The following is a 23975-nucleotide window of genomic DNA, read 5'->3' as shown; positions in this document are numbered from 1 at the left end:
AGGCTTATGTGTTATTTGTCACATGTGGTCTTTGTGTAATTTGCTTTGTGTGTGTGTGTGTGTGTGTGTGTGTGTGTAATGGAATCGAGATTTAGACATATACTGTGGGGCATTTCTGTTCCAATAATATTGATCAGGAGTTCAACTTGAACCTAACAGTTATTTCCTATAGACCAACAATATTTAAGGTGTCAAATTGATATAATTCTAGCCTGGAACTCCTTTCTCTGAAGAGAACAGAGTGGCCAGCCTTAAACCCCCCACTCTCCTGTTCATCCCTTGAAAGGAATCAAAATATTCCTTGGAAATGGCTGAGGAGACTCTAGAGATATCTATGTATGCCTCCCTGCAAGGTACAGATAGACACATGTGGACACATTTAACTTAAATGAGTCATACACACACTTTACATGAGGAAGGACTTCAAACTGGAGCAAGAGGGTGACTGGGATAATGAAGAGCCTTAAGATAATGAGAATTGGTTAAAAGAACAAGGGATGTTTATTCTGGAAATAAGATAAAATAACTGCTTCAAATAAGGAAGAGAGACAAATTGGCATTGTTCTATGAAGGGTAAAATTAGAACCAGGCTGAGAAAAGCTGCAAGGACACAGTTCAATATAAGGAAGAACTTTTTTTTTTTTTTAAACGGGGCAATGGGGGTTAAGTGACTTGCCCAGGGTCACACAGCTAGTAAGTGTCAAGTGTCTGAGGCCGAATTTGAACTCAGGTCCTCCTGAATCCAGGGCCGGTGCTCTATCCACCGCGCCACCTAGCCGCCCCCAAGGAAGAACTTCCTAACAATTTGAGTTGTCAAAAAACAACGACAATGGAAGGGTTTTCTTGTATGGTAATGCATGAACTCCGCTTCCCCCACTCAAAAAACAAAACAAAACAAAACAAAACGTTACGGTTTTTCTAGTATGGTGATGAGTGAGCTCATTACTAGAATTGTTCAGGGATCTGCCAGGGGCATTGTAGAGGGGTTGTCGATGCTGTGTACAGAGGAGGCTGGACGAGTTCAGAGTCTATGATTTTTGTCGCTCCTTTCCTCCCAGTTCCTCCACTGATCTTACTCAAACCAGGAAACCTAGTTCTAAGCATTCTCGTTTTCTCCCTCTCTCTCTCTCTCTCTCTTTCTCCCCCTCCCCCGCTCCCTCCCCTCATCTCCATCTCCCTCTCCCTCTCCCTCTCCCATCCCGGGGGGCGGGGCTTACACTGCTCTCTGGGCGTCTGGCCCATCCCACAAAGCCTGCGCGAACCGGGGGACGAAAGTGGGCGAAGCTTGTCAGGCTCAGCTAAAACGGGAAGGAGAGAGGAATAGGAACGCAGGTGCTGGAGCTGAATGTTCCCGACCGGACCACGCTGAGGATGGGACAGGAAGTGAAAGAGCCTTCCGCGCTTCTACTTCCGGCCACCTCAGCGGGGAGGAGGAGACGCTAGCGGAGGAAGCTACGGGAGCGAAGGGCTGAGCGGTCGCCGGGCAGAGTGCTAGGGTAGACTAGCGCGACTACTGTTGTCGGGGAGCGATACTGGCTCCCCTGTAACCGGAGGAAATGGTGTTGCTGACGATGATCGCCCGGGTGGCGGATGGGCTCCCACTGGCGGCCTCCATGCAGGAAGACGAGCAGGTGAGGGGAGGTCGTGGGACCCGCCCCCTACTCCCCATGAGAGCCCCAAGCCGAGGCTCCGTGCTCCGCCCGAGATCGTGGGGCCGAAGTCGGGGAGGGCCCCTTCTGCAGCACGCTGCCGGCGTGCGGGACTACCTGGGGGAGGAAAGCACTCCTCAGGGCGCGCGAGTGGCAGCGGGGCTGGGAGTTAAGTTGTTACCCCCCCGGGAGCTGGGATCCGTCGGGGGAGGGGCGTGGCTGTATCCACCGCCTGCTTAGGACGAGTTCATTGAATGGAATTGGAAGCCCCAGCTTTGCCCTGGTTAAAGATAGTGGGAAGCGCCCTGACCCGCCGCCTGCCCCCGAACGAGCGGCATCTTCTCTTGGCCTCCCCTCCCTTATCTGTAAGGAAGGGCCGGCCACTACTCTTTGACCCGGCTCAGCGGAATCGTGACGTGGTTGATGAGGAAATGTGTCCTGGGTGATTTTAAGTTTCTTGGGGGGGGGGGGGGGAAGGTGTTTTCATGTGGAGAAGGATGAGAAGATTGCAATTCTTGTCTGACTCGTTTAAACCTTTACTTGAAAAAAAAATCCCCCAAATATGAGAGAAGTGACTTCTTTTTTTTGTTTTGTTTTGTTTATGGCTTCAGCTCAGTTCTGCTGACGTTCTGTATATTAAGCGCCGGCCACGGTCCGGGAGTCTCTTCTAAGCCCCCTTATCTTGGTGAGAGAGGTGACCCTAACTTCCTCTAATTTGTACCAATCGAAGCCCTGGTAGATCAGCCAGCCATTAAAGATTGGAATCTCCAGGGGGCAGCAAGGGTTGCAGTGGATAGAGCACTGGCCCTGGATTCAGTAGGACTCGAGTTCAAATCCGACCTCAGACACTTGACACTTACTAGCTGTGACCCTGGGCAAGTCACTTAACCCTCATTGCCCTGCCCCCCCCCAAAAAAAAGATTGGAATATCCGAATTGGGAGTGGTGTCAGAGGTCATTTCCCAAGATGATTCTTGGACACTCTTGTTAGGATGTTTTACCTTATATTGAGTATAAATCTGCCTTAAATTTTTTTTCCTTGCATTGTTCTTAATAGCTCTGTCCTCCAGAGCCAGACAGAACAGATCTCTTTCACGGGAGAGCTTGTCAGGTATTGGAAGACAGTTTTCATGGCCCCCTTTGGTCTTGCCTTTGCTGCATACAGTTCTTGCAAGTAGTGGTCATATGTCTTTGGCCTCCCTTAATGTGGTCCTGTTTGTCATTATTATTCCTAAAATGGGATGCATGGTACAGATCACAATACAGTGGATAGAATCTGACCAGAACAGAGTCCAGCAGAACTGTTACTTCCTTTGTTCTGGACACTAGTACTAGGCAGCTCAAGATCAGTTTCCTTTCTTTGGTTGCCATGTTGCTGACCCTTTGAAATCACAGTCCAATAAACTCCTGGCTCTCTTTATGGGCAGCAAAGCTCCTCATATCAAATGACAGCATCTAAGACCCAGCCTAGGTAAGTTCAGAGAGATTTCATTATCCAACATTTGATTAAGCACAGGATGAATTTTTCCTCTCAGCAGTCCATGAAGACCTATGGAAAGGGCTGTTTTTGGAATTGTGGAGGGGGTATCCATGCTGATGAGATCATGATAATGTTCAAGGCCTTCCTTGTGTGCCAGTGAAATCTTGAGAGAGCTTATCTCATGTACCCACGTTGTTATTCAGTCATTTTTTTTTTCAGTCTCACTCTTTGTGACCCCATTTGGGGTTTTCTTGGTAGAGATACTAGAGTGGTTTTCCATGTCTTTCTCCAGCTCAATTTACAGATGGGGAAACTGAGGCAAACAGGGATTTGCCCAGAGTCACAAGCTAGTAAGTATCAGGTCAGATTTGATCTCAGGTCTTCCTTACTTCAGCCTCCGCACTTTAGCCATTGCACTACCCAGATGCCCTATAGAAGTACCTATGCTCAAGAATATACAAAAGCTAGCATACTATAGTGAAGACACATTGGAGTTCTTGGACACCTGAGTTCTAATTCTGACTGATCCTGATTAGTTGTTTGATATTGGACAAATCACTTCACTTTTTGAAGTTATAAAATATAGACACTCTATTTCTCATTGCCTACATTACATGATTATTGTGTAGAAAGGGTTTTGGAAAACTTAAAATGCTACGTAAATGTGAGTTATAATATTGAGACTGATGAAATAGGATCCAGTGCCATCGTTGTAAGGTGTTTTTTTTCTGCTCATAGTATCCATATTGGAAAGGAAAGGACCAAGGTGTATGTTTGCCGTTTTGTAGATGAGAAAACTGAAGCTCAAACAGATTCGGTAATTTGTCAGGGCCACTTACACAATTAGGAACCTCTAGAGTTAAAATTTAATTTGTAGTTTTTCTAGCCACTATCCATCCTATCTCTAAGCTGAAGACTTTTATCAAGGATCAAAAGATTAAAAGAGTAAAGTTTTGCTCCTATCCTTTCTCCCACAAAGCCTGAAGTCCTTGATGAGCTGTAGACGGTGCTGTGCTGCATAACTAGAGATAAGGCCTATGGAGATTATTATGTTTTTAGCTACCGTCAAAAATAGCATCTTTGGTCTGTTAGCACCTATGGAAACGTGTTTCTCAGACAAGACTTTTGATTTTGATTTTACAACTGAAAACTATGTTGTGCAGGTGAATAACTTTAAAGGTTTGAAGTGATGACTTAAAGGAAAAGGAACATGAACTATATGATAGTTCAACAGTTCTAAAGTAGCTTACTTTATTGAAATCAAAAGCATCTAAAAACATAATGGAAAAAAGTTTGAATTAATCCAGAAGGTTAGTATAAGATTTGATAAGCTTATTAATAAAATTGGCCATTTAGCTTTGACATATATCAAAAGATAGGAAAGGACAACACAAATGAAATTTTGTGCATTGACTTTTAGATATACCAAAGCAACCACAATTTAAGATGAAAAAGTATGTAAAAAAAATTAAAAGAATTGGAACAATTTCTTAACAAATATAAGTGAAAAGAATGTTGGAAGGGACCACAGAGTCAAGAATTACAGTTGACATAAGAGAAGTGAAATCAGTTAATAAATAGGTATGCATTTCTCTGCTCTGAAATATTGGAAGTCATGAAATAGTGGAAAGATCATTTTATATAAAGGCAGAAGACCTAGCTTTGCTGATTTTTAAGCTGCCTTGCTTTGTGTGAGTTAGGTGATTAATTTCTCTGGGCTCATTTTTCTCATTTGTAAGACGGGGGAGTTGGAATTATTGTAGTTCATTTCAGTGCTAAAAGAAATTTCTAAATCCAGAATGTGATACTTGAGAATTAAGTTGATTCATGCTGATTCCCCAGCCCTGTAATAGATTCAAAGTATTTTCTCTTCAGCCTATTTCATCATCTTATCTCCTTTTATTCCATCTGTGCCTTTGCTGACATCGTCCCCTGTGCTTGTACTTAATAGACACCCTTTCCTCTTTACATCCCACCCATCTCAGATGTTACCTCATCCATGAAGTCTTTCCTGAGCCTCTTAGGTAGAAGGATCAGATTTTTCATAGCACTTTGTTTGGATCTCTTTTTACTTAACACATGCTTTGTATTATAAGTTGTTGGTAGATATCTGTTCTTTTCCTTATTGGATTGTAAAACCCGCAAGAGTAGCGTTCATATCTTATTTCATCTTAGTACCTCCAGTACCTGAGCACTTAAATATTTGTTTGATCTAACTGAATTTAGGTGGTCCAGTTAAAACACTAAATCTTATTAAGACTTTTCTCAGACCCATTTAATGAAATTAGAGGTAGATTTGAGTGCATGCTCTTGTAGCAAATGTTTATTTCCATTTTGTTTGAAGACCTTTAAAAATTATTTCATGTTTGAGGTTTGACCTAACCTCTGTAAGTGGGGAGGGTAGCAATTTCAGTCCATCTATTTGTTAACCTGCTATGTGCAAGGGACTGTGCTAAGCACTGAGGATGCAAAGACAAGATGCATATATAAGGTATCTACAGAATAAACATAAGTAATGGGGCAGGGGAGGTGCCAGGAACTGGGAACATCAAGAAAGACCTTGTGGAGAAGGAAGATGGCACCTGAGCTGGGTTTTAAGAAATGAAAAGAATGCATTTCAGACCTTGGGCAGCCTGTGTAGAGACAGAGATGGGCTCAGCCGTGTTGTGTGAGACTACTTTGGTTGAATTGTAGTTGGTGAAGAGGAATCATGTGTGATGAGGCTGGATATGTTTGTTAGATCCGAGATGTAGAGGGCTTTAAATGCTGTGTAGAGGAGTTTGTTCTTGACCCTAGCGATAATAGGGAGCCACTGGAGTTGATTGAGCAAGGGGGTGAAAACCTTTATTTTAGGAATGGCATTTTGATAGCTTTGTGCAAGGTGGATTGGAAGAGGGGAGAGGTCAGGAGAGTACTGCAGTTGTCTAGGTGAGAAATGTTGAGGGTTTGAATACTAGGTGCTGCCTGTGAATAGAGAAAAAGGGCTTGGATGTGAGAGATGTTGTGGAGGTAAAAATCGATAAAACCTGGGAATGGATTGGATGTTGGGGGCGGCGGGGGAAGAAAGGTGAGGTGTTGAGGATGAATCCAAGGTTGCAGATTAGAATGACTAAGGATAGTGGTGTCCTCAACAGAAAGAGGGAGCTCTTAAAAAGGGGTTGGGGGTGGAGTTTGGAGGAAAGAGTTCTGTTTTGGATCCACTGATTTAGAGATGCCTACAGGAAATTCAGATGGATGTGGCCAGGATGCACTTGGACTGGGAGCCAGGCCAGGGCTGGCTAGATAGATCTGGAAATCATAAGCATTAAAATGATAATTAAATCCATAAGGCCTAATGATGCCACTGAAAGAGAAAATCAAAAGAGGTCAGACGAGGGCCCAGGACACAGCCTTCTGATGCTTACTCCCTGGGTGGGGAAACAGTTTGAATCATATGATCAAGGATCTTAAACTTCCTACTGAGGCAGTGGATTTTTAGTGACAGGACTAGAGACGAACAGGGATTCTTGCCAGCTAACACAGCAGATAATCCTCACCCAGGGATAGATGGTTACTTGCAAACCTCATCCTCTTTGATGCTTAGCTGAGAGTGTGTTGTTCTGCCCCTCCTCCTCCCTCAGTTTATTTCAAGCTCTTCTTTAGGTCTTCGTTCTTTTCCGGCCTGCTCTCCTTAATTGAGCTGTATTCCTCCCTCCTCTTAAATTAGCTTGGCTGGGGTGGAGACAAGCCAGAGTGGAGCAGAAGGCAAATCTACCCAAGGGGGCAGAAGAGAGAGCTTCAAGTCAGCAAGTCAACAGATCCTCCATAGTGCAGCTGAATTTTTAAAAACCAGTTATTGAACGTCTGCTCTCATTGCTTTGAAGAAAGGTTCTTGGTCCTTCTGGCCTTTGGCCACCTTTTGAGGTAAACAGAAACCTAAGATGGGATGGGTAAGCTCAGTATTCTTCAGAGGCCAGCAGAGGGCATTTGATACTGCTGCTTGTTCAGTCGAAGGCAGTCACACCTTGTGCTGCCTATGACATCCTCTGTATCTTTATGGTAAGTAGAAAGTGAGTGCTTAATTAGCTTTTCACAAAAGCCCCGATTTTGTTTTCGAATCTATCTGGGGATGTGAACCCATTGTGTCTCAGACTACCTGCAGTCACATTTTTATTTTTTGTTGCAGTCCGTGAATAGAGAATAGGATAGAGATGAGCATATTCCAAGGGAGACTGGCATGGGGCGGGGTAGGGAGTCCCGTGTGGACTTTAAGTTTGAAATAAGCAGCATCTATAAAACTACTTATACTTTATCTTGAGCATAAACAATGAACCATAATATTAAATAATAAACAGGGCACTCAGGAACAAGGTCCTGCAGTAGAGCTGAACCATGTATTCATGGCAGTAAGGACTGTGTCATTCATTGTATCCTCAGCACTTGCCCAGTGCTTGCCACATAGTAAGTACTTAATAAAATACTTGATCAGAAGACCAAAAGTTATTCTAAAATTGCAGATAACCCTCAGACAGTGTAAACTATTTATCCAATATAAAAGATTACCATTACCTCTGAAGTAGACAACAAAAATATTATGTTCCTTTCAACAACAACAAAAAATTAAATTAAATATATGAAAAAGCCAGTTCAATTTAATGAGATTTTTGCATCTGCTTATTGTAAGACAAGAATTTGATGTTTACTTTACGTTGGTGTCTTTAGTTTCACTTAGGCTTCCAAGTGAGCACCTGTCATTTCTGATCACAGGTATATTTTAATACACCTGTGAAAATGTTGCTTCACAGCAAGGCTTATGGCAAGATCTATTTTAGATAGTAGAATCATTTTGCTAAGATGATTTGGGGGGTGGGAAACTACTGTTTAACAAAATTATAGAAAAATTGCGGCTATTTATTAAATTTTAATAATTCTCTAGTCACCATTTCCAAATTTCATCCCAATTCTAAACAAACTGAAGATGCTCGAAGGTGGAATGAGGGCCACAGAAGCCTCCTGGTGTCATGCCCCAGCATAGAATATGACCCTTCTGTTTGTTAGCAGTCAGTAGGATCAGATGCAAACAGGGAAGATAGAACACACATCTATTAAGACATAACTTCAAATGAGTCTGTACAAAGATTGCCAAGAAATACCAATTGTTGCAGTAATAGATGGGGGAAAGGGAGGGTTAAACAGACAAATCTTAGGAAATATCTGTGCATTGTAGAAAATTTCAAATTATGAGATTTCAGGTGGAAGTTACAACTTTAAATCCAAGTCTAGTCCTTCCTGTATTTCCTCTCTTAACTTGTTTACTCATCTCTAAAATTCAGTCAATAATATTTGCATTACTAATCTTACAGGGTTATTGTGAGGAAAGTGTTTTGTGAACTATGAAGTGCTTTTTAAATATAAGTTATTATTATTTACTCAGGATCTTATCCTTAGAAGGAACTTACCTTTTGTATAAAATTAGGAAGTTGCACTAGGTAATTATTTGGATGGATAAGATCCATTTTGAACCTAAATCTTGCCTTACTCTCTTACCACATGTATATTTGTCACTAGGAACTATATTACTATTTTGAAGGCATTAACTTTTTATTCTAGACTGTTTTACAGCCTTTTGGACCTTACTCATCGTTCACAAGCTGCTGAAAATGGTTTTGGATTTATGAAAATGTTTGGTACCAAAATGAGCCCCCTTTTAAAGATAGGTCAGCAGAAATTATAGGAATAAGAAAGAGGGGTAAGAAAAAATATAAAATTAAAATATCCTTAGAGATAGCAAAATTGTTTGCAATTTAAATCCTGAAGAGTCTAAGTTTAATATATGTCAAATGAGGTTTGATTGGTGTTGTGTGACCTATTTGTGGTCAAAAGGATTACCTCTCATGATGTCTACCTAAAATATACCCTGAAATTTCCTGCTTTTTCTTATTTCTTATTCTCTCTTATTTCTCAAATTTCCTATTTTGTCTAAACCCTTATAAACTTATAAATTTATGATTTAAGGCGTTGCCATTTCTTGGGCTAATTAGTTACTTTGTTTGGTACCCAGCGTATGGCAATATGTGGTAAAACCTTGGGGAATGGGTCACTCTATTTACCCGTTTTTGTTTTAATTTAGCTGAGGGGTAAATGCCAAAGTTTTATATGAACCATTTTAATGGCGATATGATTACATTGCCTGCCCCCTTAAGTAGAATACATAGAACATAACTTTTTCTTGATGACTCTGCTTTAGAAAATCATAATGGCAGCTGTGTGGGGGATGGGTTGGATGAGGAGAGACTTGCGTCAGAGAGGACAGTTAAGGAAGCTGTTGCAATAGTCCAGGTGAAAGGTGATGAGGGTTTGGAGTAAGGTGGTGCTTGTGTAAGTAGAGAAAAGGGGACAGATGTTAAAGATAGGAGGTAGAATCAGGCATGGTTAGACACAGGTGTAGGTTGTGTGGGGATCTTGGCGGTTGAAGATGACAGGTGAGATTGCAAACTTGGCCAACTGGAAGGGTGGTGGTTGATGTGTCCTCAGGAGTAGCAGGGAAGTTTGGAAGGGAATTTGAGGGGAGAGATAATATGAGATCTATTTTGAAAGCCCTACAATTATCTATCATGAGGGGTGAGGAGAGGAGAGGGTTGGTATGTGAGCTGTCTCACCATGTCATGGCGGTCTGCTTCCCACAGCCCTTGGAGTCAGGCCATCATGATCCCTTTCTTTGGTCTCAGACTATGACCTCCACCTTTGTAAGGAATCCTAATGTTATTAATCTTTGACAAGGGAGGTAGATATTTTAGCTGAGCCTATTTCCTTTATTTTAAATCATATTGAACCATGGCAAAGGCCTTTTGAAAGCATAACTAAAGTATATATACTAGTTCTACCTAGTCACTTACTTACCTAAATATATTCCAATAGGTTGGTGAGGTGTGATTTCCTTTACATTGACTTTTCCCATTAATTAGTAGTCTAAACTTTTTTTAAAATCAATTTCCCATATTTGAAAGTTAGACTCAGTCTGTAGTTCCCAGGGTGTGTCCCCTTGAACTTCTTGGAAAATCATGTGTATGGCATCTTATGTTGTGATAGTGCCAATGAAAAGAATAAGGTGGAGGGATGTTCCTGTCATAATGCTGAACTGTCCTTTGATAAGTCTAATATATTAATGTTACAAGTAACATAATTTGGAATGAGTTCATATGTGGGATATGGGATAGAACAAGAGCTTTGGAATAAAGTGACCTACATTCCATCCAAGTTCTGCTGTTTGCTTTCTGTGGATTCTTAGGCAGTTTGCTAATCTGTAAAATGAGGGGCTTGGTTAATGGACCCCTCAAGCTCTAGGTCATACAATCTGTGATCCGTAATATATAGATTAAGTGTGAAACATGGTATTTTTCTAGTTGTGCGCTTCATCTTACAAATGATGGGCCATAGAGCAAACCACTGTAGGGCTTGTAAGCTGTGTTTTCTGACTTTTGGTCTTTATGACCAGTGAGCTATGTATCTGATTACTAAATTATGTGTAGTTAAAATATACTCAATTGAGTTTTGATAGATCACTAATGTAAGTTTTCTTTTTTCTTTTTCTTTTTTTTTGTAGGGCAGTGAGGGTTAAGTGACTCCCCAGGGTCACACAGCTAGTTAAGTATCAAGTATCTGAGGCTGGATTTGAACTCAGGTCCTCCTGACTCCAGGGCCAGTGCTTTATCCACTGCATCACCTAGCTGCCCCCTAATGTAAATTTTCTAAAGTGACTTTGGGCCATATTTGTTTGTGCTATGGAAATATGTTTTTCACTTCCCATAAATGTGTAATGAATGTAAAGCATTCTACAAATATTAGGACCCTCTGACTTTGACATGAAGGGTCCCATTCAGGGTGTCTTTTCAGAGGCAGGTTCATGGTACAGCTCATCAATAACTTAGCTTTCTGGTAAGTTGTTCTGATATGAATTTTTAATTTCTCCTTCAGTCTGGCCGGGACCTTCAACAGTACCAGAGCCAGGCCAAGCTACTTTTTCGCAAACTGAATGAACAGTCTCCTACAAGATGTACCTTGGAAGCAGAAGCCATGGCTTTTCAGTAAGTATGACTCTGATTTATTTGTTGTTGTTGTTGTTTTTGGTGAGGCAGTTGGGGTTAAGTGATTTGCTCAGGGTCACACAGCTAGTAAGTGTCAAGTGTCTGAGGCTGGGTTTGAACTCAGGTCCTCCTGACTCCAGGGCTGGTGCTCTATCCACTGAGCCACCTAGCTGCCCCGATTTATTTGTTTATGTTCATTTGAGTGAAGTGTAGGGATCTAACTTGGGGATATTTGGCCAGGATGGTGGAATCTAATTGGAAAATATGGACTTAAGAGAAATGGAATACGCACTGAGGAAGGTTAAAGGTCAGTACCTCATTCCAAATAAGAAAGTAATATCTGTTTTCCTCCCAATAACAAATTCACTTTTTTCTGCAACATTTAACTGTTCGTGGATCTTTCATTATTAAAGATTATCTCAAGTATATATTAAGTATAGCAAATATCACCTAAATAGTAAATGTTTTATCAAAAAAAAAAATAGGACTTGAATTGTTCCGTGACATTTTTAAATGGAACTTTTAAAGAACAGCTTGTAAGAAATGACAGGACGATTTCAGAAAGGCCTGGAAAGACTTAAGTGTACTGATGTGTAGCGAAGTGAGCAGAACCAAGAGAACATTGTATACAGTGACAGCACTATTGTTCAGTGAAGAACTATGAATGACTTAACTGTTCTCATCAATACAATGATCCAAGACAATCCCAAAGGACTAATGATAAAGTATACTATCCACCTCCAAAGAAAGAACTGATATTGATGGGACACTGACTGAAGCATGCTATTTTTTACTTTCTTTCATTTTTTTCTTTTATTCAAGTTTTCTTATACAAAATGACTAATATGGCAATGTTTTACATAATTGCACATGTATAACCTATATCTGATTGCTTACTATGGGGGGGGATAGAATTTGGAACTCAGAATTTTAAGTAAAAGTGTGTGTATGTGTGTGTGTGTGTGTGTGTGTGTGTGTGTGTATTTTTTTTTTTAAAGCTTGCCTTTAATACCATGTATGGCACATGTACAGTCAAAGGAAAAAAAGAAAATAATTTCTAGAGTTTCCACAGAAATTTCTCTGCCTCTAAATATTTAAAATCTGACTCTTGGCATCTTCATTTAGAGAGGTTAGGCTAATTTGACCCATATTTGCCAGTTTTTAGTAAATGTTACATCAAATACAGGTAAGGAGGAGGTGAGGAGCATCACAGATACTTGGGAAAAGAAAAAGGTAATTCATTTCAACAGAATTTTATTAAGCCCCTGTCACATCTAGGAAACTGTGCATACAGAGGGAAATGAAACAGGCCCAGCCCTCCAAGAGCTTTCATATTAGAGGGACATGCCCAAGGATGAGTATGTACCATAGAAGTGTAATCTGGGGAAGATCAGAAAAGGCTCCTTGGAGAAAATGCCACCTGAGCTGATTCTTGAAGAGATCAGAATTCTGAGAGGCCACACCTTCCTAAGGGAAATGTGTTCCCACTAGATTTGGGGAACGGCCTTGTAGAAAGACAGCAAGATGGGAGGTGGAGTGGTGAGTTGGGCAAACAGTAGCTCAATTTACCTGAGACATAGTGCATGAAGAGAAACTTAATCAGAAATAAGTCTGAGAAGATAGTTGAGAGCCAGATTGCAGAGGGTTTTAAATGTCAGGTTGAGGGGTTTGTATTTCATCCTAGAGGAAATAAGGAACCATGGCAGATTTTTGACCAGGAGAGTCACATGACCACAGATCTATTTTGAAAATAACAGTTTGGCAGCTGGGAGGAGATATGGGGGGGGAATTATTAGGGTGCTGTTGGTGGAGTCTTGTCAATACATGACAAGTATGTAATTCACTACCCGAGGCAAGGAAATGCATCTATAGACAAGAAAAGTGATGAAAAAAGAAAGCAAAGCTATTTTTATATAAAGGCAAATTGTTGTACGATTTGTGTTGGTCAATGCCAATGCTTACCTAGATTGATAACAGCAGAGTAGGAAGCACTGAACAGAATGATGTACCAAAGGGAGTGTGAACAAAGTGGATTTACATGTAGAGATAATTTTTAAAATTATCTATAGTAAGGAAAAATAGAATAGCAATAGATTCACAGACCCAATTTTAAACTCTTTTCCCTACCAGAAACAAGATATTAGAGCTGCTAACTAATTGATCAGTTTTACTTCCTCACTTATACCTTTTCAATCTAGTAGATGAAATATGGGAAGATTGAAGACTGGGAGGGGTGAATAAATAAGAATTCCAACAGTACTTTAAATAATTTAGCAGATCATAAATAAGCACTTAGAGCTGGGGCAGATTATAGTTGAGGTTCAGTGGCCTGCTTCGTTAAATAGGAAGCTTCATTCTGTACCTCTGAGGATTCTTTAAGTCTCACATTTTTTTTCTCTTCTCTTTTTATATGCTTAATAAACTTCATATACTCTCTTTCCTTGGCTTGCATATCACTGCACTTTCTTGGCTTTCTTATTTCTCAGTTTCATCTCTCTATGGTGGCTCCGTGTGTGTATGTGTGTGTGTGTGTGTGTGTGTGTGTGTGTCTCTCTCTCTTAGATACAAAATGAGAGCTATGGAAGAAAGACATAAAAAGAAAATTAACAGTGTGAATGGTCTTCCTAATGCATTTCTTATCTCTCTCTTTGACTCGACATTGCCTGCAAGTTAAGCCTCTTTCCACTCTGGTTCCATCCTTCTTTTTAAGCCTTCTGCTTCAATGTTGTGCCTACCATACCAGCTTTCAAATGGATTCTGCCCACATCTCCACCTATTGGAAGTCTTTTCCTTCCTTCAAGTCCTAGTTTGAGTGTCATCTCATCCATGAAACTTTCCTTGGGTCATTTATTCCCCTCTGACCTTTCCTTTGAACCTGCATCAATCTAACGTTTGTTTGTGTGACTCATTCTGATTCTAGATTATAAACTCCTGAAGGGGGGGTGGGGTGGGCAGGGGGCATGTTTATATTCCTGGCACCCGTATAGTGATTATAATATATAGTTTAGAGCTGAGACAGGGGGATGACTTGTTTGGACTAAAGGATCTCAAGTTCCTTCCATGATTCTAGGGTTGCATTCAATTTTTAGGTACGTGTGGTAGGGAGGGATTTAAGTATGAATATAATAAATGTAATTATTGGGTCGATGGATTTGCAAGTAAGCATTCTCAAGGAATAGTTTTAGATGTTGCAGAAGATGTTTAAGTGAAGGGATTTTGTGTTACTCATAAACAGTTTTAACAGATTACATGTGATACTTTTAAAATAATGAAGTGCTGTATAAATAAATTACCTCTGCTTTTGGAATATACTTCCAGTTAATGGAGAAACTACTATTTTCTGGCCTAAAGGGCATGTGATTTATAATTTGTCTTTCTGACTTTCCAGCCCAAAGAAGGCATAAGTAAGATCCCTCTGGTAGTATCAGGAGTAGACATGAGAACTTAAGAGGGCACTTGCATGAGAAACTATGTTGACTGTATGGTTATTTTTTTGACTTCTTATCTTTCCAGTTACATTATCGAGCAGGGAGTGTGTTATCTGGTTTTGTGTGAAGCTGCTTTCCCCAAAAAGTTGGCATTTGCCTACCTTGAGGATTTGCATTCTGAATTTGATGAACAGCATGGAAAGAAGGTGCCTACTGTCTCCAGACCCTACTCCTTCATTGAATTTGGTGAGACTTTAACTTGTACTGCGCCATTGAGGAATCAAACCACAGGGAGAAGTTAGTCCTGTGCTACCCTTTTTCTAACCCTTGGAGCTTTACTCTTTTTTTTCATTATCCCTTAGGAGAAATCCACATTCTTTCTTGTGAGAAAGCCTAAACATTGTAATTCAGTCCCTTGGTCTCGTTCTGCTAGAAATGTTAACACTTCTTGGCTCCTGATCTCTCTTCACAGAGGGCACAGGTATAGTGAAACATAATTAAAGGTGGTACTGAAGATGTGAAGTTACATTATTAGACCCCATAGGTTTTTCTTCACTTAGAGGAAGATTTGTAGATTTAACTAGAGTCCCAGAAGTAGTTTCAGGTCAGTGACTTCCTGTATTGGATGCTTCCCCCATATAATGAAATATCTGTTGAAAAACAGGAAAGCATTCTTTTTTGGGTTTTTTTGGTGAGGCAGTTGGGGTTAAGTGACTTGCCCAGGGTCAGACAGCTAGTAAATGTTAAGTGTCTGAGACTGGATTTGAACTCAGGTTCTCCTGAATCCAGGGCCAGTGCTCTATCCACTGTGCCACCTAGCTGCCCTAGGAAAGCATTCTTTTTTTTTTTTTTTTTTGCAGGGCAATGAGGGTTAAGTGACTTGCCCAGGGTCACACAGCTGGTAAGTGTCAAGTGTCTGAGGCCAGATTTGAACTCAGGTACTCCTGAATCCAGGACAGGTGCTTTACCACTGCGCCATCTAGCTGCCCCAGGAAAGCATTCTTTACGTGTGAAGTAATAGGACATGGATGTCAGATTGTGGAATGTCATATTATCTTTTAGATATAAGGGGAAGCAGATAAGTGGAACATTCCCCAAGATGGTACATGAAATTGGTTTAAACATTCATCCACCTAGGGTCCTGCCTGCATCAGTTTGTGTGTCTGAAAATAAAAGCAAGAAAAGAAATGCCTGAAGTGTGAGGCACCTGTTGTCTTGTATTCTGGAGATTTAAATGGGAACTGGGTCAACATAGCTTTTCATAATTGATGAATATGAAAAAAGAATTTCTATGTTGTGTAACTTGAAGAGGTCTTTAGCATATGCTAATTTATGCAGTCTATTGCTTAGTTTTTAAAATTTCACCTGTGGACAAAAATATAGTCCTGTATGTTAGCCTCAACCTCGAGAAAATTAGCTCCTGAGTGGCATCTTAATAAAAAGTGGAAGGAAATTAAAGCTGTCATTGTTGTTCTGGACTGTATGGAGTAGGGCTACGAAGGTCGGAGGGTAAGAAGAAGAGCAATAAGACTTTTTTCAGGTCTTTTCCTGTAAGACTTGATTTTTAAAATTTGTGATTTATCCTTAAACGAGAATTCTGAAGGTAAATATGCATGTGAGAGAAGGTGATGGGTAGTGGAAAATAACTGGAGAATACTTGAAACAGGTAATTTTCAACTTAGAAAAGTTGAAATGACGAACACAAACACAGCCTTTTTTCTTGTAAGGTCAGGGTCTGAATGTGATGGTGCAGACAGAAATGAAGTTTTCATTGTTACCTGACTTTTTATTAATGGAAGGTACTCCTAGACCTGGACACTTGACCACTGAGAGTTTATGAAATGCAGTCTAAAAAGCCCCCCTTTGAAGCAATTATGCTACAGTAGGTTTTTGGGGTTTTTTGCTCCTCTTTGTTTTGTGGCATTTTTTTGTGTTCAGCCATGTTGTATGCAGTGATCTCGGAAATCAGGTATTAATAGTGGCTGATGAGGTAGCTATTGAGTAGGGTTTTTTAGTTTAAATGAAATCTTTTCAATTTTCTTGCTGTCTTAGTGGGGAGACTCAGCCTATTTGAATTCCTTTACATTGGACAATTGCTGCATATGAGCCTCCTGTCCTAACCTTCCCACTTGGAAAAGGAGCAGTTTGTTAGCAGACATTTTAGATGCTCAAACAGGGGAAACTTTGTTCTGAAATACATCTGTTTTCATGAGCACCTCCTCAGAAATGCCCTAAAATGAATTTTTTCATGGCAGGAAGTTCTTTCTCCCCTGGATATGAGCCTTGGGGAACTCTGAGCCCACATGAAAGTGTTTATTAATGGCCACTTGCTTCATTTTTCCAGACACTTACATTCAGAAAACCAAAAAGCTGTACATTGACAGCCGTGCACGGAGGAACTTGGGCTCCATCAACACTGAGTTACAGGATGTGCAGAGAATCATGGTGGCTAATATTGAAGAAGTCTTACAGCGAGGAGAAGCCCTCTCAGGTACCTTTTTATTAAGATTTACAGGGTTCTAACAAACAGGATACTCTTATTCCAGAAGGATGCAAAGATAGATTAAGGGGTGCTTGCACCGGAGCTTAGCAAGAGTTTGCCTGGTTAATAGCAGAACGAAGCTACCAGGATGATTAATATTTCTTTAGTTCCTGCAGTGTTCTGGGCTCGTGCATGTTAGGAGCAGTTTCTCAAGGCCCCCAGTATTTTATCATCTAAGAAACATGCACAAATTAGGGGAAATATAGGAGAGGAAGCTTTTGAGTACTTATTGAAATTATCTCTCAACTAGTTTCCTTTATTGTATTCTTTTACTCCTTCAAATTCATTGTCTCTCAAGTTCCTCTAGACTTTTCAAACGTTACTTAAATCCTATCATTTTCCTACCCAAAAACTTCCTCTAGTTTTGTATTACTTACAGGATGAAGTCCAAATTTTTTTAAGTGACTGTGCAAAGTCCTCCACAATTCTGGTTCTGATTTACCTTTCCAAACTTCTCCCACTCTTTTCCAGCATCCATCTCTTGGTACAACCAGACCAATTTCCTTACTTTCCCTCATTCATCCTTACCTCTTTACCATAGTTAGTGTCATAATTCCTCCTTTATTTGGACTATCCAAATTTACCTATTCTTCAAGGTTCAGCTTAATTTCTGATACCTCCCAAGAAGCAAAAAGAATATGCCTTATTCAAGAAAATAATTTGTAAGTAATTATGGCTGGTGACAGGTACTTTGTGTTGATCATCTTTATAATAAGACAGTGTCTCTTAGAGGCTCTTCTTCAGCCTCCATGGATTATTCATACTTCAAAGCTTAAGAAGTTTGAGAAATTTCTTTGGTTTCTTTTAATAAGACCTGGCTATAGCTTGCTTCTGGTTTTCATATCAGTACAGATGTTCAGAAGGCACAAAAATGCTTTTCTATGCCAGGTGTTCCCTTTTGCAATTATTCTCACTACCCATAGTGGTAAGCAACTGCTAAGGTTCTTTGTACCATTGCCTGCCATTTTGCATTCATTTTCCTGCCTAATTTGCCATATTCTTACATTAATAGCTTTATCTCATATATTTAATAGTTAATTTAGAAGTAACTGCAATGGTGACATTAAGTTTACTATTGCAAAATTTTATAAACAAAACCACTTGATTTCCCCAAATACATTCTCTAAGGAACACCCTTACAGATTCAGCTTAAAAAGGGAGTTTTATAAAATGTTAAAGGGGTAAAAGGTTGAACTTTTAAGTAGAAGCTATTTCCACTTTAACTCTAGTATAGTAACATTTGTGTTACTCAGATGTGATTGAAGCCTATAATCTTGTGTCAGTTTGACTTAGTGTTGTTTCCCTAAACCTTTCAGCTAATCATAAGAATTCCTGAAAATGTTGAGAAAGTATTTCTATTGTTTCTTACATTAGAGAGGCCCTTGTTAATGGGGAAGGACATGACAAAGTTTAGCAAATAGAACATTGATGACACGTAAGCATATTTTATTTTCATTATTATTTATACTTACAGTGAGAGATGAGGATTTCCTTAGCATTGTGTTTTCTGAAATAGCTTCATGTTCGCCTTCATGGAAGTTTTCTGTTATGCAGAAGTTTAATGAATTGCTAAAGAACTCTAGTTAAGTCAGTGATAGAATTAGGTTTAAAAATTGGCATCTGTTTCCCTGAGACTTAGCATGTGAGTAACAAATAAGCATAAATACTTAAACACACATGGGAAAATGATCAGTTTTCAAAGAATTTAAGTATGTTAAAAATACATTAAATAGCTCTCTGTAAGTGTTTAATAAATGCTTGTTAATTAGGTGATTCAAACTCTGCAGTCATTGGAATAGACAGTCCTTCCACAGAGCAATCAGGCATTTATTTAGCATTTACTGTGTGCCAGGCACTGTGCTAAATGTTGGGGATACCAAGAAAGGCAAAAGCTCTGTCCGTGTCCTCAGTTTGTATTCTAGAAGGGGAGACAGCATGTCCATATGTAATCATATACATGATGTATACAAAAGATCATTGTATGTTACAGACTACAATTCTTCCATGCCTTAGAGAGTGTCATGAGTTTGCCGTAGCTAAAGTAATTCACCATCTCTGCCCAGCCTCTGGTGATGAGACAAGTCTGATGAGGATGGCTGGTCCTCAGGGAGAAGACATAAGAATCCATGGCCAGGGCTTTTGAGACCTTTCGCAGCTTCATAGGCCCTTTGCTTGCTACATTCTTTTGGTGTAGCCTTCCAAAACTCAGGCTTCCTCGCAGGCCACAGTGGGGCTTCACAGTGTCAGACTTGAGTGAAGTGCTTCAGGATTTTCGAGAACCATAGGCTTAGAGCCGTGGATCATTGGATTGGAAGTCAGGAATCCTCCCTCATTGATGAGTTGTGTGACCACAGATAAGCCACTTTACTACTTAGGGCCTCCGTTCTCCTTATTTTTAAAATGGGGATTAAAAAGACTTGCACCAACTACATCCCAGAGTTGTGAGGAAAGCATTGTGTAATCTCAAAACACCACAGAAAGAGGAGGGAGTTGGTAATGGTTATCATAGTCCAGTGCCATGAATGAGTAGTTTGTGGTGAGACCTGAATGAGAGGAAATGTTTGGAGGGTTCACCTTCACTGTGTTTTTTTGGTTCACTAAAGGATGACCAATAAAGCCTTTTTCATTTCTGCCCTTCTTGTGGAGAATCTTTCAGAAACGTCTAGGCCATTTCCCTACTGTAGGTAACACAGAATGGTAAGAATGACATTTTCTTTTCTTTCCACATCCTGGATATGAACTTTTGCACATGGGGTTCTAGCATGAGGAAGAGACTGGGCTAAATCTATACTGCCCCAGGACTGAGACTGGCTGGTGCTTTTCTGAATAAATTCCTGATTTCATCTCGTTTGTCCTTCATTTGCCTTTTTCTTTTAAGACTGATCTTCTATAATGCACAAACTTGGACGTTTCAGAAGATTTTTGAGGATCTTACAATGACACAGGACTGATCATCAGTGTGTAGCCTTCCTCTATTCCCATATCAGTATTCTGTTCAGAATTTGGTTAATGGAAGCTTATGTTAATAACAATGATTATTTTTATTATAGGAAAGGGATCCTGAAGGTCCTTTGGTGGTGGTTCCTTTGTATTTTTCACTGGTTTGTTTCACTATACTCTTGAAATGAAAGAAAATAGTGTCCTAGATTGTTATTTCCTGAGGGCTTTATTTCTATTAATATTAATAAGGGGATATTGATATATCACATCTACCCTTTTTTGTGTCTTGGACCCCTATGGCAGTCTAATGAAACCTCTGAGCTCTTTCTCAGAATAATGTTTTTAAATGCATAAAATACAACATAAAGGATTACAAAGAAAGGCAATTCTATTGAAATGCATGTATCAAAATACTTAAAAACAAGTTCACAGACCCCTAAAAACCTCTGCCATAGAGCCAGTGTATATCTTTGAGTTAGAAGGAAGCCAACACAACTTGGTACGGCTTTCCCCTTACTCCTATATTATGTGAATCCCCTGTATCTTCTGTGAGGATATGCTGTTCATGGAAAGGCTATCACTCATTAGTCCCATAGCATAATAAAACAGGAGGTGCTTTTATTTAAATTAAGGGAATGTTGGTAAAAAGGTCTCTCTCCAGCTAATTTGTTTTATTCCATTTCTCCTTTTTGACAGCATTGGATTCCAAAGCCAACAATTTGTCCAGTTTGTCCAAGAAATACCGTCAGGATGCGAAGTATTTGAACATGCGTTCCACCTATGCCAAACTGGCAGCAGTTGCTGTGTTTTTTATCATGTTGATAGTGTATGTACGATTCTGGTGGCTTTGAGCAGGTCAATGCCGTCCTTGGCAGGGGAGAGCCTGAAAACAGGACAGGTGTATATTTGCAGGACACTGAGTGCACAGGGCTGTGCATTAGGATCCAAATGGGACTTGTGACTCCTGAGACCTAGAAAGCAAGGAAGTGTCCTGACTGCCATAGGCTGCCCCTCATTTAGTGAAGCTTAACCCTCTAAAGAAGGTCTTCTTGGGCACTAAAGACTTTCTCTGGGTGGCAAAGCGTATGTTAGGGAACAGTAGACTCCCCCACCTCACCACACCCCAGTCCACCCTGTGTTCTCAACCCTTAGGCAGCATTGTCTGGGGCATTCCCTTTCTGGAATGGATCTGTCAGTGGGATTCCCACTAACCAGTGTATACTGGCACCACCTCATTCCTTCTTTTAGAGGGCAGCCCTCATAGAAACTGTTGAGCGCCAAGGAACATTCCCGATGTGGGTCATACTTGTTTTTTTTGTTTTTTTCCGGAATCTGGATCTTCAATGGCCACTCAAACAAGACTCCTGTATGTGAAGGCTGATTTCTGTACATATACCCCCTGTGAGAAGTTCATTTTGTTGTTTTCCCTTTCAGATATTTTGCTTATTGCACAATCGCTTTGGGGTTAAATGAATATTAAATTGAGATGCCTTGAAATTACTCTGTATCCCCTCCCTGATTAGGAAGGTAACAGGCTTTCTGTAACATAATCCTTAAACATAAAGTTTAAACTATTGTGGAAAGTTCTTAATTTTCTTCCTTAACATTCTGCTTCATATAACACAAGGGAGAGAGTAAGAGTGTCAGAATACTATTACTAGTTAGAGACTCAGCACCTACTACAGCTCCTCTCTTGCTTCCATTTATTAATTTTATTGTTATTATTATTATTTTTTACTTTTTTGTTTTTCCCCATGTACATTTCTGTAATGGGGGGTGGGAGGAGGCAAGGCGGAAAAGGTCACTGATCAACAATCTTAAGCTTCATGACCAGCATTTTCAGGTATAATCTAGATCATAAAATAGAAAATGTTCATTTACGTAGGGAATCAATTTTTGATTTCAGTTTTTCTGTTAGTTTTATTACAAATATTTTTAACCAAGAAAGTCTGTCAGAATTATCAATGTTCCTCCCATTTGTGTATGCTTTCTAAGAAAGTTATCTTTCTAAGGATAGAAATCTCATTTACTGTATTTTTAAATAACTAATAGAGTGAAATCTGACCATACATCCATGTTTTCTCCCACTTGTGTACTCTTTCTTATGTACCTGGCTCTTGTGTTTCTCCCACCCTTGGTGATAGAAATTTCCTTTTACTTTTGGAGGTGGGATTTTTAGAATGGAGAGAATTGATGCATAAGGAAAGAGGCAAGGCGAGGAAAGATCTCATATAGCCTATTTAGTATCACCTACCCATTGGAGAAATGTTGTTTGATAAAAGGTAGACCGAGATTAACCAGCTTAATCCTCAGCAATTCATAAATTTCTTTAGTTCAGCAAGTCCAGTTAGGTGTGACTTTCAAACTACGAAGGGTTAGCCAAGGTCCAAACCCTGTTTCCTGATTAGGAAACAGTTTCCCATATAATAAGACGAGGAAAGAGATCTGATTTGTTTCTCCTGATTTACTTAGAACCCTCTGAGAAAACCTGGCATAGGAGCAACCATTAATTATTCTGGCCCCAGATCAAAACAGTTGGTGGTTGGTCTTTTTGAGTAGTGAAAAGTTGCCCTTTGTAGACAGAAATAGTCCCCCAAGATCTTGTCTCTGTACGCAGCTGAATGTTCCTGCTATGTAGGTCTACAAAAGGCTGAAGATTGAACCCAATATGGCTCCCTAAGATTTGGTGCCATTCAGCAGTGGAGACTGTGGCAGCTTGATGGAAGTCAAATGCTGCCATCTGAGGGTCAGCAATGAATAAATGTCTTCTAAGAACATCCCTTTCTTTTCTGGAGTTTCCTGTTGTCTAGTTTATTCATCATGTGTATTCATACTTTGACCGTGTATACCATTAGCTGACCTGGGTACGTTTTTGTTTTACAATTCAGAGGGGAAAAGTTGTTGAATGGATAAAGGGAGTGAGAATTTTAATTTTATTTGGGAAATGAGCATCTGGGGAAATAGAAAATCAGAGGACAAGATTTGCAATTTGAAGTTTCCTGGTTCCTAGTGTATTTAGATAAAGGATACAGATTGGAAGACATGGCTAAATAGATTAATCCGAATGCTAAAGCCAAAAAACTCAAACCTTGCATGAATAGGAATCGATGAACTTCCCCAGAATGATCAGTGTGATTACAATCCATCAGAAAGGAGACAAGAAGGCTCTCAATTTGAAGAATCAGACTATTAGAATTAGAAGGGACAGATAAGGAAACTAAGGGGAAAAGTAAATTAGATTTGTTTCTAAGATCTTAGAGCTGGAACTAGAACCCCAGTTTTTAACTAGTCTGTTTCCTTTTCATCACACTTCCCATTACAAAGTCTCTGAATTAGAAATTACCTCAGGGGCCATCTTTTCTAATGCCTCTACCTAAACAAGAGTTCCTTTCTAGTCATTCTTGCTTCACTTTGAAGAGCTCCTTTGATGGAGAACCCACTACTCATTGCCCAAGTCAGCCGATTTCAAGTTTATCCACCTGTTAATACATCAGACTTTCCCCGTATATTGAGTTGAAATCTGCCTCTCTTCAGTTTGCCCTTGCTGTTCCTCATTCTGCCCTTTGGAGTCAAGTTAAAGAAATCTGATCCCTCTTGTACTAACACTTGCCTGCGTTCCCATCTTGATTTTTCCACTTTCCACTCCCATCACCTTTAACAAGTCAAGGTAACATTTCTGGGCCTCATCTGCAAAATGAGAGGGTTGGATTAGATAACCTCAGCTGTCCCTTCCAGCTCTCAATCTATGATCCTAGGTCTGTCATCTCCGCTTCCCTTCAGGGACCCCTTGGAAATCCCCAGGACCCTTTCATAAACAACTCTGGGAGGTAAGGGGTCCTCAGGAATTTTGAAGAGTAGAAGAGGTTCTGAAAAC

The 23975-nt window shown here is 40.0% G+C and overlaps 1 protein-coding gene across 1 annotated transcript; it reads left to right on the top strand.

Moving 5' to 3' along the window:
* Positions 1 to 1400: 1400 nt before the first annotated feature.
* SEC22B (SEC22 homolog B, vesicle trafficking protein) lies at positions 1401 to 22878 on the top strand. The gene is made up of 5 exons (XM_044002870.1): positions 1401 to 1631; positions 11082 to 11191; positions 14705 to 14865; positions 16964 to 17110; positions 20798 to 22878. Exons 1-5 carry the CDS (start codon positions 1557 to 1559, stop codon positions 20950 to 20952), a joined length of 648 nt encoding a protein of 215 aa, XP_043858805.1. The 5' UTR covers positions 1401 to 1556; the 3' UTR covers positions 20953 to 22878.
* The last annotated feature ends 1097 nt before the right edge of the window (positions 22879 to 23975 follow it).

Source organism: Dromiciops gliroides, chromosome 4 (genome assembly GCF_019393635.1).
Source record: "Dromiciops gliroides isolate mDroGli1 chromosome 4, mDroGli1.pri, whole genome shotgun sequence".
Classification (NCBI taxonomy): Eukaryota; Metazoa; Chordata; class Mammalia; order Microbiotheria; family Microbiotheriidae; genus Dromiciops; species Dromiciops gliroides.
Note: the sequence above shows the minus strand (reverse complement) of the source record. Positions and strands in the feature narration are given on the sequence as shown.